Below are 16,741 nucleotides of genomic sequence, written 5' to 3' on the forward strand. Positions count from 1 at the left end.
AAAACAAGAAAAACAAAAATAACCCGAGACCAACGGGGGAGGAAGGCATCATATCATCTAGACAGATCCGACCATTTGGAATATTTCCGAATTCCAGTAACCCCCCGTTTCTTTTTGCCCACGCCTGGTAGTAAGCCAGCTCAACCCCCAAAGAACAAGATTAAGCAGCGCATAAAAAGACATCAAACCGGGTGGAGCACAAGACGGATGGTATCCCCGTCGATCTTGATATATACCGTGCTCAAAGTCCGTTAGTGCAGAACAATGGAAGTCGTCTGTTTTGTTTTTTTTTTCTCTTTTCACAACGCCACAAGCAAGAAAATGCCCCAAGTCCAATATGCAAAAAGCGCCCATTTGGAGTAATGCCATCAAAAACCAGAAATCCAGGGTTGTGGTAATTTATCCCCAAACAGATGCTTGCACGCCGAGCCCGCTCTTAGAGCTCCAGACGCCACTGCCGTTGCTCCAACCAAGGCCAACACCACCAGCCTGGTCCTTGGCACCAGGGCCACCAGCTGCAGAGGTCGCAGCTGGGGTAGAGCCGGCGGAGGAGGTACGCTCAGTCGCAGGGCCAGCAGTGGAGTCAGCGGGAGTGAAGCCAAGTCCAAGCGGCGAGGGGAGAGGAGTTATGGAGCGTTTGTTCAAGGCCTGGTTGGCAGGGGGCGCAGATGTCTGTCCGGGGACAGGCCGGGAACCGATGGGACCGACCGAGCCGATAGGACCGGCGACAGGCTTGGAGGCAGCCTGGCGGGAGGGCGAGTCGGCACCGGGTGACGAGGCCGAGGTTGCGGGCTGCTCGAAGCTGGCGTTGATGGCGGAGCTAGGCGAGGAGGTGCTGTTGGCACGCGAGGGCGACTGCAGGCCAGTGGTGGCATCGCTAGTGCCGCTGGCCTGTGTAAGGCCGAAGGGGTCCACACCTCGCGGGGAGGATCCACGAACACCGGACGACGGGGTGCCTCCAGCTTGGCTATCTGGTCGTGAGTTATCATCGGAGAAGGCACCGGGCGGGAAAAAGGCTGGGCTTTCGTTGCCGTACAGGGCGCGGTGCTGGCGGGCGAGGAGTTCGCGACGGCTGTCCTCACTCACAGCAGCTGGGCTGGTGGAGCGGTCGGATTTGGATGCAGACATCTCGGCGAGGAGGCCTTGAAAGGAAGAAGAAAAGTATTAAAACCCCGTGTTCAAAAGAAAAACGAAGAAGCCAAACCAAATATATTACACAGGCTGACGGATACATAGATGCAAGGAAGTGAAAAAAAAGCCGACGGGGGAATATAACGAGGCTCAAAAAAAAAAGAAGACAGACGCTACCACGTACTTCGGTTGTACTGTTGCTCCTGGTGATAGTTGCGGAGTTCCCTCTCACGCTGTGCTGCCATCCGACGCTTCGCCTGCATCATCTGTTCCACCTCGTTGGGACGACCCTGGTACCGCTGGGAGGCATAGAAACCCTGGGCATTTCCGGACGGGGGCATGCGGTTGCCATCGAACTCGCTGATCGAATGGTGTCGCTGAGGGCCACCACCCATGCGAGGGTCTGTCAAGAGACAAGTCAGAAACGCGTTCTGGGTGCCATCCGTGCCCGCAACATACCGTAGTCGGGGTAGGGCCGGCCCATCATCATGGGCATCGAATCCCGCCGAGGAGCATTCCACAACTTCCCGCTCTTGACGAGATTGTCGATCGCACGATCAACCTCTGTAAAGAAAAAAAATATATCAGCACTCGTCCCACAAGGCCCAAACGAAAAAAAAAAGTATGCCCGGGCCATCTTCACAACCTCGAAATCAACTCCTTTTCCCGGGGCCTTATGCGATTCGGATTCGAAGCAATTGTCAAGATCCAAGTAAAGGTGTATTCGTACCGTCAAACTGGGAGGAAAAGGCCGGGATATCCTCGCGCTGGGAAACCGAACTCGATCCTGTCGACGGTCAGCATTTTTTTGCTGGGTGCTCGGCTATTGGATCCCATACCTGAGCGGGAAGGAGGCGCCGGCTGCTCCCAAGAGACCTGGCGCGCAGCGGGTGCTTGCCAGCCCTGAGGTTCGTAGTACGAAGACATTGTCGGAATAAAAGTGCGACAGTTCAGGGGGGAGGAAGATGATCCGGTCAGAGGCGATCTGTCGAGAAAACAAATGTGAGCTTCGATCCACTTAACCAAGATCTTCTTTCAACACATTTAAAATCCAAAAGATAAAAATAAAAAAATAGAAAAATATCCCAAGTCTCGGTAAAATTTGGGGGTATTTTTTCCGCGCTTGAAGATGAGAAATATTTTTTTTTCTCAATTGCAAAGGAATGATATAATGCAACTTACGGGAAATAGGCCTCTGAGTATTTCTTACCACGAGTCAACGAGGCAGACCAAAGGGAAGGATGAAGAAGAAGAAAAGGAGAGAATGGGGGGGATGTGGGTGTGTATTACCTTATGGAGGGGGCTTTTCATAAAATTGTAATGTAAAGGGAAAAATAGTATACGGGGAAAAGGAGTTCTTTTTTTTCTTTCTCCTTCTACGGAGTATTAAACACATATTTATTAACTTATATCACGTATTTTCTATTGCCTTATAGAATACATATACTTGAGTTTACGTACATTCTATTAAAATCAACCTATATATGTCTTTCAATGCTTTCATTAATACCAATTCCTTTTTTTTTTCTATCCCAAGTACACGGCAATTCCCGGCAACCCAAGGGCTCTTATTCGTCACTGATGGGGCCGGTCACCGGAGATTGGATGGGGGCACGGGGTGGGCGTGTGCCTAAGCGTTGAGCTTTCCTCGTGTCTGATAGTTACTTTTATTTATTATTCAATTACTACTTGCCTAGATGTCTCGACTTTGTATACTATACTTAATATCTTGTCTCCCAAGGAAACTTGTTCCCCACTTAAGACATTGACATTGTGCCCTAATATATAGTATCCCTATCTCCTATTTCTATATACTTTACAATATTCATTCCAAACCAAGTTTCGAACATTTCAATAAGATTCCCTTCATATAACTCAATCTAAACTACCGAATACTCCATACGGAATAACAAGGGATTCCCTGGAGTCAACGTCAACGTATGATGATGCCAACTCTGAAAACTGCAAAGCCTCTGCACTATGCAGTCAGCTTGCCAAGAACCTTCTGCCTCTGGACGCTATCTGAGGCTGCAAGTACTAAGTAGTGAATGCTCTAGTCATCTCTAGGATATGATCTGCAGCTTTATGTATAGTGGTAAGAGCAAGGACATGCAAGAAGTATATATAGCCCCTTGTAGCCTGCTTGAATGCAGATAGCCTCGTATAGGCCTTCAAAGAAGTCCCTTCAAAACCTGATTACAAAGTAGACAGGGGGCTATACCTATCTAAGGGAATAGATGCGATACAATAGTAACATTCCAGAATACAGTTTGAACGGTGCTTTGACCGATTCGATCAATTCAGGAGAGGTGGGGCAATGTCCGACGGCCACCATTTTATATTCTTCCGCAAGGTCCGCGCCCCTCTGAACTGGATTGGCTGCTGTAATGTTCATGTACTTAACCGGGTCGACGGGCCAGTCAGCAGCCCGAGTCCTCCCCCGCATGTACATGAGACTAGTTCTAGGTGAGTTCGGGATGAATCGATTCTACGATATTGGAGTGCACTTCATACCCAAATATATACGGAGTAGAGTGGAAGGGGAGGTTTTTCGTTGTATAGTTCGCTCACCCGATATTAACTTCCCTAAACTCTGCCCTGTTATTGTCTGTACCAATATAGCAGGAAAATACCGTGTAGATACTTGCCTTTAAACCCTCCGTAAATGTACCACTAGCATGATACAACCCAAGCATGCCTCCGCGTTACCTTGGATAATAACTCTCCACTCGTCATACATAGGACTGTGATCGACCGAATCTGGTTATACTGGATGCTTGATTCTATGGGGAGCCATGTTATGACTTGTGAAGTCTGGGTTAGAACTATCTCGATATCTGCTCAATAGTTGCTCCTTACATAGTAACTACAACGTACTTGATAGCTGCTCGATATTAATCTTGAGTGGCAAAATGTTGAAGTTTCTTACTCCTGTACAAAGAAACACGCCAAAACAAGCCCCATATTCCCAATGTAGCAACCCCCAGCCCTAATAAACAAAGGCTACCATCTCATGATTGACACCTTGATTAGCCTCAGGGGCAAATAGTCCAATGGCTATTATTTCAGAAGGTTTCCCTCTCAAAACCTCATTGGATATGGGGAGTCACTGTTCAAATTTAGTGAAGTATAGCAGGGATCAATGTTGGTCCAAGTTCCAAACAAAGAAGTAGTATGAGTGTCTTCGAATCTGGATTCAATATCAACTAAACCCTAACTATATATTTCTACTTCTTTGAAAGGAGATATAACTATGTATAGAGTCACAATTATGCCTCAGGCTAACTTGGATTAGGTTATACTAGTGCAGCACGTGCAAGGACCATGCTGATCGCGGGGAGAAGTGAAGAATGACGATCAGGAGAGAAAAAGGAGAGTACAACAGATAGATCATCTACTATGTTCTGCAATTGATATATCTACTCAATATTGAGTATGGAGTAGTCCAGGGGCCTTAACAAAAAGCACTGTGTTATCGATCTGTTGTCATGGTACCTGCATGAATGCATAGCTCGGTGATACTGCAACTGATTTGCCGCACTTTGGCTTTCTGGATTCAGGTTTTGGTTGGGAAGAAAGAATAAAGAGTTACTCTGTGAGAGATAAGGGAGAAATCAAGTTAGAGACAAAGGAAACCAGCCCCTAATTGTTGCCATGGGGAAATGAGGGTAGAGAGAGCTGTTCCCCCAATAGTCTCTGGGTTCTAACGCTTACAACGCTAAGTTGGTCTCACCACATCTCTTCTGACTTGCAAATACCACGTATACCCACTCTAGGTAAATTCAAATTGCTTGACTTCAATATATATAAAAATTGTTGACGTTAACGAAGATCCGAGTTCTTGAGGGGACGGCCGGCAGTGTGTCTTTACCGCCGACAGGGGGCTGACCTTCATCTTCACAACCTCTCAAATTCCCCTCTCTGGACTACGCTTCCTTTTCTCACAATCGGAAACCCAGGCTGGTTCCTACATACTTGCTTTAAGGGAAAAACGGACTGCATGGTTCATCCAGTACTTCGGTCCTTTTTTGTCTCTTTTCTTTGACCCAATCCTCCCACGTCTCTCCGTCCGCTCTCTTCTCCTTCACGAAGACCGTTTTTTTTTATTTTATTTTTTTATTTTCGTGTCTTATTTTCATCTCCTGGTTGAGGCATTGTCTTTTACATCTTTTCAATTTTTATCGGTCCCGAGTGAAAGGAAAAAAAAAAAAATTCGGCTTTTCGCGACTCAGGTCGAGGGCAATTGAAAGTCTCCCACCACGATCTGCCTCCCGGTTGTTTCACATATCAACGAACCCTTGACGTGTTACACACGTGTCAGAACATCCTTCGCCCTCAATCGATCATAAACGAAATTTCTCCGGTGATTTCCAACTGAGCGGAAACAGAGGGGGATTATATTGTGTGGTGTGTGGGAGTGGACTCTTATCTCTTTTGCCGAGCCCCGTACGGACGGACCACAACGGTGTGGGAGTTGCGAATTGCTATATGGTCGCAAAAATCGATGGGAATGCGAAGTGTTCCCTCCACCGTGACGTCGCCTCGCTAGCGTCGGCACAGCCCTCCACGATGGCATGGATGCCGCAATCCGATGTGCCGCGATCTGACGTGTCCGAGACCGCTCGGCCTCCCTTGACTTCGCACCAGTCCAACTCCCTTCCTTCCACCCCATACCAACATGCGCGCAACCTATCGTTTCACTCCCGGTCGCCGTCCCCCGCCCGCGGAAGCACTTCCCCTCGATCAACCCACTCCGAGGCCACACATCTGCCCCCATTCTCCCGGAAACCGCTTGGAGGATGTAAATATGAGACCGCCATGGCGTATTTTCGACGACGGATACCGTACAGCCTAGGGGCAGATATACTACCGGAGGAGAAGGGCCCATTGAAGGAGCAGCTCAGCCCGGACGAGGAGAAAAAATTGTCGACTGAGATCATGGATCTGTATGATCAATTATTACCATCTGCTGAGAGTGATGATCGACGACGACAACTTGTTCGGAAATTGGAGAAGCTTTTCAATGAGCAATGGCCTGGTCATAATATTAAGGCGAACATTTTTGGCTCGTCAGGGAATAAGCTCTGTTCCAGTGACTCGGATGGTATGTTTTCTTTTGTTTTTTATGACACAAGAGCGATCAAAAGGCAAAACAAATCCTAACCTGAGCAGTGGACATTTGCATCACAACAAACTACAAGGAATTGGAGCATGTGTGCCTGTTGGCTGAGGTGTTGGCTAAACGTAAGAAATCACCGTTGACACAACTTGATTGAATGACAGACTGACCTGAACAGATGGGATGCAACGCGTGGTGTGTGTGTCGCACGCAAAAGTCCCCATCGTGAAGATTTGGGACCCGGAGCTCCGGTTAGCTTGTGATATGAATGTCAATAACACCTTGGCGCTAGAAAACACTCGAATGATTCGGACCTATGTTGAAGTGGATGAACGAGTGCGGCCTTTGGCAATGACTGTCAAGCACTGGACAAAGCGAAGAATTCTCAATGATGCAGCACTTGGAGGAACCCTTAGTTCTTACACCTGGATCTGTTTGATCATTAATTTCCTGCAGACACGAAACCCTCCAATTCTCCCAAGTTTGCAAGCACGTCCGCACAAGAAGAGGGTGACCCACGACGGATTGGTCTGCTCGTTCGATGACGACCTCAAGACCTTGTCTCAATTTGGCCGCAAGAACAAGCAATCAGTTGGCGAGTTGCTCTTTCAATTTTTCCGGTATTATGGCTACGAACTTGATTACGAGAAGAACGTCATCTCAGTACGAGACGGCACCCTGATCAACAAAGAAGCCAAGGGCTGGCACCTGATGTTGAACAACCGACTGTGCGTGGAAGAGCCATTCAACACATCAAGAAACCTAGGAAACACCGCCGATGATACTTCATTTAGAGGATTACATTTGGAATTGCGAAGGGCTTTCAAGTATATCGCAAACGGTGACCTAGAAGGGTGTTGCGAGCAGTTCGAATTCCCAGCAGAAGAGGAGCGGACCTGGGAACGACCCCCACCCCAACCGCGTCCAACTCTCACACCTTCCCTCCCATCGCGGGGTGGACGGGGAGGGAACCGCGGCGGCAGATATAATAATCAGTTTTCACGGGGTGGGCTCACTGGTGGGCGGCGGCAGTCCAACACCGGAAACAAGTCAAACTTCCGGCAGCCGAACACCGGCAATGCAGCAGACATCTCTCTGCAGGCACAACAGCAAGCCCAGTATCTTTTGCATGACCAGTTATATCAGCAGATCCAGCTCTTGCAGGCGCAGGAGCAAGAATTGCGGATGCAATTGCATAGCCAAGCATTGATCACTGGGAGACCACCGCCAGTTTTCATCCGTCAGCCATTCATCCAATTTCCAGTTCCTCAACAGCAAGAATTTCCGGAGGAAACCTCGCGACCGAGATCTGGAACTGGAACAGCAAGCCATGCTACTCTCAGCCCAACTCAACGACAGCAATCGATCTATAACCCCACTTATGCGTCAGTTGGTGCAGCTGGCTCGCAAGTGACCATCACCAACCCTCCCTCGCCGTCTGCTGTTAGTGTTATGCCTGATACCCGTCGTAATTCTCGGCGATTGTCAGCTGCCAACGGATCCCCAAAGTCTCTTCGTGCACATTCACAACCTGCACGCCCTCAGGGCTCACCCTCTCTTCCCAATTATATTCCCCTTTATTCCATGCCACCACCTACGGAGAACTGGTCAAAACAAAGGCCGGCCACTGAGTCGCTGGAAGTCGGAGAAGGCAGTGGTGATGAGAACGCAGTGCGCTCAAACAGTCTTGCTAGCAATGGATCATGCTCGAACTCTGTGGACGACAACCGGCAGCAAGATGTGTTGGGTTATTATATAACTCCTCAACAGCTTCAAGCCTTTCAGCAAGGTTCCATGCTGCCGCCATTGTCCACACAGATGGGTCTGGTCTCGAATGGATATTCATTTGTTCCCCTTCAGCCAGACTACCGACCGGCATCGTTCTCATCAGAAACGGCTCGCTCGGAGCACACTCTCACTTCTAAACCCCCGTCACAACCGGTCCAGTCCGCCCCACGCCCAGTTGCACCTGGTCCATTGATCGTAGATGGATCGGTGCGTCCGAGTGAGCCCCGCTCGGCATATGCGCCTGAATTGATTGACCCTTACTCCGCGATAAGCCATTACACGTCGTCCGATGATCACAACATGAACACACCTGCAAGTTTCTCCGATTCCTTGTCTCAAGATTACCAGGATTCCGGGTCGCTTGACTTAGAACACTCGGCTATCTTCACTCGGCCATCTACGGAAACGCCAAAGGTCAATGGTGCGGGTGGGGAACAACAGTCAGATGTGAATGGCCAAACTGAGCTTCTCGCTAGCCGGCTGCAAAATTACCACCTGTCGAATTCCGAGAAACTGGTACAACAACCCACGAAGACAAGTCCGGATCGACCAAGGAATGGTACAGCACAAGGACCAGGAAAGGAAACCGGGCAGGCTAGGCACTCGGGACAGTTGAATGAGAAACCTGCTGCATCTGGACCGAATGAGAATCGGCATCAGTCGACCAACTCGAAGCGCCGAACCAATGGAGATCATTCCGACAAGGCGAACGGTGTCAGTGGCAAGAGCAAGCCTAAAGGCCAAGGCCGACACGACGGCTCTCACAATGCTGCTCCGGGCACCAAAGATCGGGGCACAGACTCGTCCCGAAGATCAGGCGGACAGACTAACGGCACGAATGATAGCAACCATGGATGGCAGACGACCAAGAAGAAGAGCCGCAAGAACACCAAATCGTCAATGGAGCCTCGAAACGGCATCAATGGCGGTCACGAGCTCGTGCCATCAGATGATGCTTTGCGAAAAGGCGGTTGACCAAGTGTGTATCGTTGTATCGTTGCCCCAAACCATCTCCAGCCACGACTACGTGGGTTGAGCATATACTCACATCCAACCTGATTCCATGGCTCAGTTTCAAATTCCCACGCTGTATCCCCCAAACGAACTCATGTTCCCCCGAAATACGTTCAATGTTGTTTTGCTCTTTGTTTTTTTTTATCTCCCCTTTCCCTTGAGGGATTAGGGCCCATATATGCATGCATTGTTGCCATCGGGAAAGTTGGCCGGTTCATTTTCCAGGAAACGCCTCCCATGCACCGAGACGATTTCTTTGCAGCTGTTTGGAGTTCTTTGTGTTCATGGTTAGACCCGGTTCTGTGTCTCTTTTTCATTTTCTTATGCCAAATTTTTTTCTTTTTTTTCGGTCCTGGTTCTGTACAAAAGAAAGAGATTAACTGCCTTGTTGCCAATGAGAAACAAACCAAAATTTTCGAAAAAAAAGACCCTTTCCCTGCTTAAGGCTATGATGCCTGATACCTGGATTAGTTACATTATCTTTTATTCTCCCTGCCTTGAAGCATCTAACTGCATGCTGTTCAGCAAAGTGTCTACATGGTATACCCTAAATGGGAGACCAAGCATAACAAAGATGCGAATAACAAAGACCCCGAGAACAAAGGGAAGAAAGGGAAGAAAATCCTAGTTCTCATATTCTCTCTCCCTCTCTCTCTCTCGTGCTCCTCATCCTCTCCCTACCTCAACCTCCAAGGCTCAACTCCCACCCAAGACAACTTACATCCGCATTATCAAATTCACCAGACCGGTCAAACCACAACCCCCAAAGACCCCAATATATATACCCAAGGGTGTATATCCCACTCTGCCAATCAGCCCAAGAAGAAAAAAGATGTGGAAGATATTCGTTCCATTCTTGCTGTATTTGTATTATTGCTTTTTCTTCGCCTACGGGATAGTCAGCGAGACCTATTCTAGCATATCATTCATCCACAACTGCATCATGCGGCCAGTCGGTGCGGTCATGTCTGTTTTTTCGCTGAATTCCAATTCGAATTTCCAGCTGGGCTTCGATATGCCCTGGGTTGGTCGTGTGACGGCCCCGATGCCGATTGCGCCTAACTTCTTTGCGTTTTCGTTTTCGTTTTGTTTTGGGGTGTTGGCTTATATGCTTTGTATTGATTTGTTCTGATTGGGTCTTTATATGTATCTTCTTTGGTGTATCTGATATCTGGCTATGGATACTGGAAGTGGGAGGGTCTGAAAGATGTGCATGTTTGTGAGTTACGGGAGGATGCGGAATCATATAGATTGGAGTTGATTGTTATTTTGTCTTTTGGGCATTTTATGTAGCATTAGCGGAGGAAAGCGTTGGTTATTGAAATGGAATATATTGACATTGCATCATTTATCATTGAGATAATAGCATGGTCTATGATGTGGTATATAGTACAGTACATCTGTAATGCCGAACTTGCGGTATATCAGATACAGTAGCATGCTAGACAAAATTAAACCACATAAAGGTGTTGGGAAGAAAGACAGAGCGAAGAGGGATATTAAAATAGAAAGACATGTCGGGTAGAATAGACAAATATGTTCACCAGGGAGAAAATACAAAACGATATGCTGGGGTTCTCCGTCGCTTTTTTCGGAGGAAAATTAGAACACTGATTGACGAATTCAAGCCAAATCAGTACCAGATCTCGGTCCAGACGTATGGCAAAAGCACGACAGACGCTGTGTACAATATCATGACGGCGTAGTATGGGAATAGGAGAAGGTGGGTAAGAGGCGTATCACAGAAAAGAACCCAGATTGAGAGGAAGGCGACGGAGAAGAAGTGGCTGACGAGGACGAGAGGCTTTTTGATCAGACCGGCCAACAGCCCAACAGGGCCGCCAATCGGTCCAATCTGGAAGTAGCGGAAGCAACCACGCTGCAGAGCTCTAAGGCTTTCGTCTAAGGATAAACAGTTAATTGTGAGGACATTAACCGAAGAGTAGGGATACGTACTGTCTGCGGCGAAGAGCGCATAGAGGGCCTGCGCGAGAATATTAATGACCGAAGAAGAGTTCTTTCGTCTCCAGTGGAATTCCGCTAGCTGTTCAAGAACGAGGCCTGTATTGGAAAGGGTGGGCACGCGCTCTGGACTGAGCAATTCGCGGAGGAGACAGACATCGTTGAACGCCACCGTCATGCCTCCACCAGTGAGAGGGTGTCGCATGTTGAGTGCATCTCCCAGAATCGCCAAACCAGGTGTCTTGTTGGCCGAAGCAGGCAGGAATGAGTTCGGCATTGACCGGAGCTGGCCTTGCTCTAGTGCATCAGAGAACGACTGCTGCGCACCCTTTGGGAGCTGGGGTAGGATGTTGCTTCGCATATAACCCTTAACACCACCATTTTTCACCGACGCCAGAGGGAAGTTATCCGGGATATCGATAAGGATTCGGGTCTCGTGGGTGCCGATTTGGTACATGAGTACAGGTGGGTTATCGCTGAGGAGGACATGACCAGTATTGGGTGCGGGGAGTTTGGCATCAATGAGTTCCAAACCATAAAACTTCGATTTCCGTTTGGGTGAGTACTGGTGGTGCTCCTTGCGGAATTCGGAGTTGTAGCCGTCGGCGGCCACGGTGAGTTGGGCGAAGTAGCAATCCTTGACGTTCTTGGTTATACACTCGACTCCAAGGACTTCCTCAGTATGTGACGATGTGACCAGGCCAGTCACCTTCGTTTCGACAACTGTGACATTGGGGCAGGACAGAGCGGCTGCCCGTAGTTTCATCACGAATCGACCGTGATGGAAGGCTCGTCCCAGCGGTGTAGGTGAGGTTGGGCTGGACTTGGGGTATTCAAGGAGAACCGGCTCGCCATGGTAAGAAACCCAATATCCCTTCACGTCAATGCCATCAATGTCTTCCAGGCAATCCCGTAGCCCTAATTGCTCGAGCGCCTGAACACCTCCCGGTTGGAGTAGTTCACCGACAATGCGGTCAGGTTCCTCCAACGACTTTTCCAGCAGAATCACACTGCGTCCTTGTCTTCCTAGTGTGACTGCAAGCGCGCATCCTAGGATTCCGGCACCCACAATTACAACATCGGCTTCGTGGTGATCGATGCGGCGTTGAGCGGCCGGGGAGAGGGCGTGGCCATTGAGCGAGGCCATTTTTGGGTTTGAAAGAGTAGATATTGTCAGAACGGAGTCGACGAATACAGGACCATTCTCGGCTTAAGCAATTGATTTAAAGTAAAGTCGATTGGCCGTGTTTATGGGCTGATGTTTCTTTTTTGGATAGAAAGGGGTGGCGTGACATGTGAAAGGATCTCTCTCCGCCTTCTCAATTCTACGCAGCAGGAGACATCACGGGATTATCTATATCCAAGTGGACTGACCTCGGATATATAAAAAAAAAACATTGTATAGATATTTATGCTATTGTACATACTATTTACATTATTATACATATTCATTGAGACGCCCGATGCCCCTGATAATCCTCATACTCCATATACTCATCGTATTCCCCTCTGGGTGAAAATTCAAGGTGATACTCGGACGAGTACTTCTCAGGCACATAATGCCTACCCCAATTCGCTGGGTTATTCCAGGGGTATTCAGGGTCTTCTGAAGGGACGGTATGCAATTTTGAGACATTGGACTCAGCCCACCACTTCGCATGATCAGGAGCATCAAACTGCTTGCGTCTAAGCAACATATCCAACTCCAACTCTTCATCAAAGTTCATGATGAGTTCCCCAAGGTCTGTGGTGGGAAGTAAATGTTGATGTTCGGTGTGTTTGAATGGCTTGGAACGATTCGCCTTTTTCAACTCCGGTTGGACGTTGATGGCTGACCAATGCGAATCACCTTCAAATTTGGCCTCCAGCGCCCCCACAATCTGCCGGAGTACGACCACTTGCCCCGTGGCATCGTAGGAGCCAGAAGATCTAATCGCATTCTCCAACGAACCCAACTGAGAGGTAGCTTCCACGACAAAGTCTTGATTGATGGGCTCATTCCGCGAGAGGACTGTCATTATGCACCACCAGACCCCCTTGAAGTTATGGACCTTGGCGAACGCACGCAGTAGCATCTTCAATAACACTTGGTCGAAGCCATGAGAGATCCGCCACCGAGATTGGTAAATTGTTGTGAGGAGGTCGACGGCAATTTCTGGTGTTCCACCCCCAATTAGGTAACGGCTGGAAGAAGTCGCGCAGAAGTGCTTCACCAAAAGACCATTGGTGTTGGCACAAATATCATAATATTCAAAAATGGCCATCTTGATCAAGCCTCCGTACCCAATGGCTTCTGGGTCCACCTCCATGACCCGCTGGAAGAAGATGGGAATCCACGAAGTGAAGCGCTTGCTATAACGGAGAGAAGGAACGTTCTTCCAGTAATCCCATTCGGATGTAATCAGACGTCGTGCATTGGCCAAGCCTGTCTTTTTGCAACTGAGGATGGCAGCGATCACAGCTAGCTTCAGGTGCAGTGGTCTGACGACATACCCACCCGTGATCGAGTGATCGTAAAGTGCCAGAGCATCGGAATGTCTGCCCATATTGATAAAGTGCTCCATCCGTTTGTGGAGCGGAACGTATAAACTGGCATTTTTGGAGGCCACCATCTCGCTCACCGTTCGAGGGAAAGATTCCTCGGCGGGAATATGAATCGGGGCAATTCTCTCTCCTCGTACTGCCCAAGTCTCAGAACTAGACCCAAGGATGCGCCGGGAAGAAGTTAAATGATCTTGTCGATTCTTGGCGGCTTGCTTCAGCCGCCAGATCCCCACCGGGTTATCGGTCATTGCAAGTCGTCGGCTCTTCACTAGTGACTTGATAAACTCGTCGTCAATGCCGGTGTCCCAATTCTGATCGTGGGCCATGTCCATGATTATTGTGATCATATCTTCGTCGCCCTTTTCAATGATCGCTTCGAGGATGTGTCGGTGAAGTACTCTGTCGGGTTGTATGTCAAAATCGTTGATGCAAGAGATGACAAAGTCGAGGATTTGTGGGCCCGTGTGGGTGGGATAGTATTCCAAGAAGACGCGGTCGAAAATCATAGTAAAATCCCTCTTTGATTCGGTGTATCCGTGCTCGTGCATACCACGCATGCCATCCATGACCTTGTCCCATTCACAGTTAAGGGCTCTGTTGTAGATAATCAAGCCAATGGTCCGGCATCCAGGCTCAGTCCCATAATGTGTTGACATAGCCTTGACCATAGCTTCGGCCTCTTCGGCTCGACCAGTCTCAACCATGGCCTTGACCATTGGGTTGAACAGTTTTTCAGTTGGTTTCCGATCGAGTGACTCGAGATGTTTGAGAATGAGGCCGAGTTGGGCAGACAGGAGTTCCATGCTCCTAGTCTTTCTCCATAATCCATCAAGATAGGCACCGCACAGACCACAATCTCGGTCATCCTCGAAGCGCTGGAAGAAGAGGTATTTGGCGGAGTCCAATCTTTTAGACTCAATCAGACATCGGAGAATGACCTCCAACAGATGGGTTGGAACAGCAAAGCTAGTTCTAAATCTATCATATATAACGCCAACAGCGTCGATGTGGCCCTCTTTCGCAAGCAGATGCATCAGTGTAGCCCACATCTCCGCCGAGACCACACTGACTTTGTCCAAGCGGTTGAACAAAGTTCGAGCAACGAACAAGTTTCCTTTGATGCAGTTTGCAGTGAATATAATACATGCAAGCTCTCTGCGTTCCCAAGAAATGATAGGTGTCTGCCGAGTGTGCGCCAAGAACAGATTTGCAGCAGTGATTTCCCGTTCTTCGTTTAACAATCTGCGAATTTCGGCATCGAAGGGGAGCTTGCCAGATTCTTCTGCTATTTTGCTCTGCTGTTTCTCACGAGCCAGAATTTCAGCGTTCTGAGCCAAGCTTGAAGCATCGATGTTTGCCGTGTAGCGGGATTCCGCAATTGGATGGACCCCAAAGAGCGAACGTTTTGAGCGAGCATGATGTTTTGCCAAGCTAATCAGGGGTTTAGGCTTGGGCTTTGGGGCAGCCTGTTCTGTCTCGAACGCTGGCTCATCTGGCCCATCAGGTATGTTCCGATTCCTCGCCTTGAGGGATTCAATGCCCAGAAATTCGCCCGCCTCTGCCGCCTCCACCATCACCTTGAGTCGTTTGGCAGCAGAAGTTGCATCATAATTCGGTGCGGTGCTGTGTAACGTCCGTTTGTTCTCGATGATTTTCTCGGCAATGCGGACCCGGCGATGGGCTTCGTACGTGAGGGCTGCGACGGTGCAGAATCCGCCAACCGTTGAGCCGGCCAGGGCCAATTGGCGGAGCACTCGGAGTGCATTTGGAGAAGGTATTATCGAGCCGGATTTTGCGGCGCGAGCAAGCATATTGAAAGTGCTGAGCGCGGGTTGCGCGCGAGTTCACCAGTCGTGCATGGGCCTCGCACCAATGTCCCGAAATAAGGAGATAGGTAAAATGAATGAAATTCGAATAGCTTCGATCACCAGCTATGATCCAATATTAAGTGTACAGGCAATTGAAGCTGAGAGAATAGGGTAACTTCGGAGCAACTTCTTTTTTCCCGATGCAAATCAAATTGCGTGTTAGGTCAGTGCCGCCCGCCCGAGTTTGACCTGGTCATACGACCCATGGATCTAACCGAATACATCCATAGCTTCCTGTCATCCAACTATTCAACTATTCAAAATATCAGATATATTTTGAGAATAAAAAGTTGTCGAATAAACTTGAGCTGCCATTGGGGTATTGTACGGTTATTGTAGAACTATAGAGATTATTTGCCAATGTGTTTCTCCAATAACTCTGTAGTCTTTTGTTTCTAGCTTGCATCTAGATACCCAACAGCTATATATATCGATAGAAGTTCTCCGAAGTTAAAAAAAACCCTCGTCTATTTCAATGATACAGAACATAGTTCGTTCGCTTGAATGTTACGGGACAGATACATAGCATATTCAAGGAAGTGCAACTCATTAACTCAAATAACCGTCCGTCATAGCAAAAGCCTGTCATGCTCGTCGGCATCTTCTTCCGCTCTTATATCGGCAGGGGGCCCACCATCTAGGGTAACTGGCACAACAATTAGTATACTTCTTGTAGGGAGGATCCTAGGAAAAGCAACATACCATGCGACCTGATTAGCAGACTCATAAGGAATGCTACACCAAAAACAGCTGCAAGTGCTACAAACACTGTCTGGGGTAACGTTGCGACAGTTAGACTGTAGATTAAGTTAAAGACGGTAGGTGCAACAACTCGAGCAAGAGAATGCAAAAGACCAGTGGCACCGAGCATCTGTCCAACGCGTTCATTCGGGACATGCTTGGTCAGAGATGATTGCAGGATTGCAGATCCCATGCCACCTAGTGAGGCAACGACACCAGAAGCTATCATAACCGATGGTGTTTGGGACAGAGCATAGCCGATGTAGCCCAGTATATCGAATATTATAGACGTGCGGATTAAAACAATGTCCAGCGTATCCGAACCGCGAATGGTTCCATCTTCCTTGCACGGTGTGCGGAAAAACCGGGAGATAAGCGGAAGCACCAGGAAAAGATTGACCACTCGCACCACATTAATGGTCGCTACAAACAGACTGGATTCCACGTTGCCCCAGTTGAACATGTATTCGGCGTAGATGATGATGACTTGCACAGTGCCTAGGGCAACTCCAAAGACGGCGGTGTCGATAGCAGCTAGCAGCATGATATTCCGACGTAGAGCCAGACTAGCACC

The 16,741-nt window shown here is 48.6% G+C and overlaps 4 protein-coding genes across 4 annotated transcripts; 1 reads left to right on the plus strand and 3 right to left on the minus strand.

The window, feature by feature from the left end:
- Positions 1–399: 399 nt before the first annotated feature.
- Positions 400–2,058, minus strand: PGRI_059610 (uncharacterized protein; the record flags this gene model as incomplete). Its single annotated transcript, XM_040793674.1, has 5 exons — positions 400–1,142; positions 1,316–1,534; positions 1,591–1,695; positions 1,862–1,918; positions 1,971–2,058. 5 exons carry the CDS (start codon positions 2,056–2,058, stop codon positions 400–402), a joined length of 1,212 nt encoding a protein of 403 aa, XP_040648529.1.
- Positions 2,059–5,619: 3,561 nt separating this feature from the next.
- PGRI_059620 (uncharacterized protein) lies at positions 5,620–9,013 on the plus strand (the record flags this gene model as incomplete). The annotated part of the gene is made up of 3 exons (XM_040793675.1): positions 5,620–6,235; positions 6,304–6,375; positions 6,429–9,013. The coding sequence occupies 3 exons, from the start codon at positions 5,620–5,622 to the stop codon at positions 9,011–9,013; spliced, it is 3,273 nt and encodes a 1,090-aa protein (XP_040648530.1).
- Positions 9,014–10,685: 1,672 nt separating this feature from the next.
- erg1 (squalene monooxygenase erg1) lies at positions 10,686–12,161 on the minus strand (the record flags this gene model as incomplete). Its single annotated transcript, XM_040793676.1, has 1 exon — positions 10,686–12,161. The coding sequence occupies one exon, from the start codon at positions 12,159–12,161 to the stop codon at positions 10,686–10,688; it is 1,476 nt and encodes a 491-aa protein (XP_040648531.1).
- Positions 12,162–12,462: 301 nt separating this feature from the next.
- Positions 12,463–15,369, minus strand: PGRI_059640 (pentatricopeptide repeat protein; the record flags this gene model as incomplete). Its single annotated transcript, XM_040793677.1, has 1 exon — positions 12,463–15,369. The coding sequence occupies one exon, from the start codon at positions 15,367–15,369 to the stop codon at positions 12,463–12,465; it is 2,907 nt and encodes a 968-aa protein (XP_040648532.1).
- Between the last annotated feature and the right edge of the window lie 1,372 nt (positions 15,370–16,741).

Source organism: Penicillium griseofulvum (genome assembly GCF_001561935.1).
Source record: "Penicillium griseofulvum strain PG3 chromosome Unknown contig_95, whole genome shotgun sequence".
NCBI lineage: Eukaryota > Fungi > Ascomycota > Eurotiomycetes > Eurotiales > Aspergillaceae > Penicillium > Penicillium griseofulvum.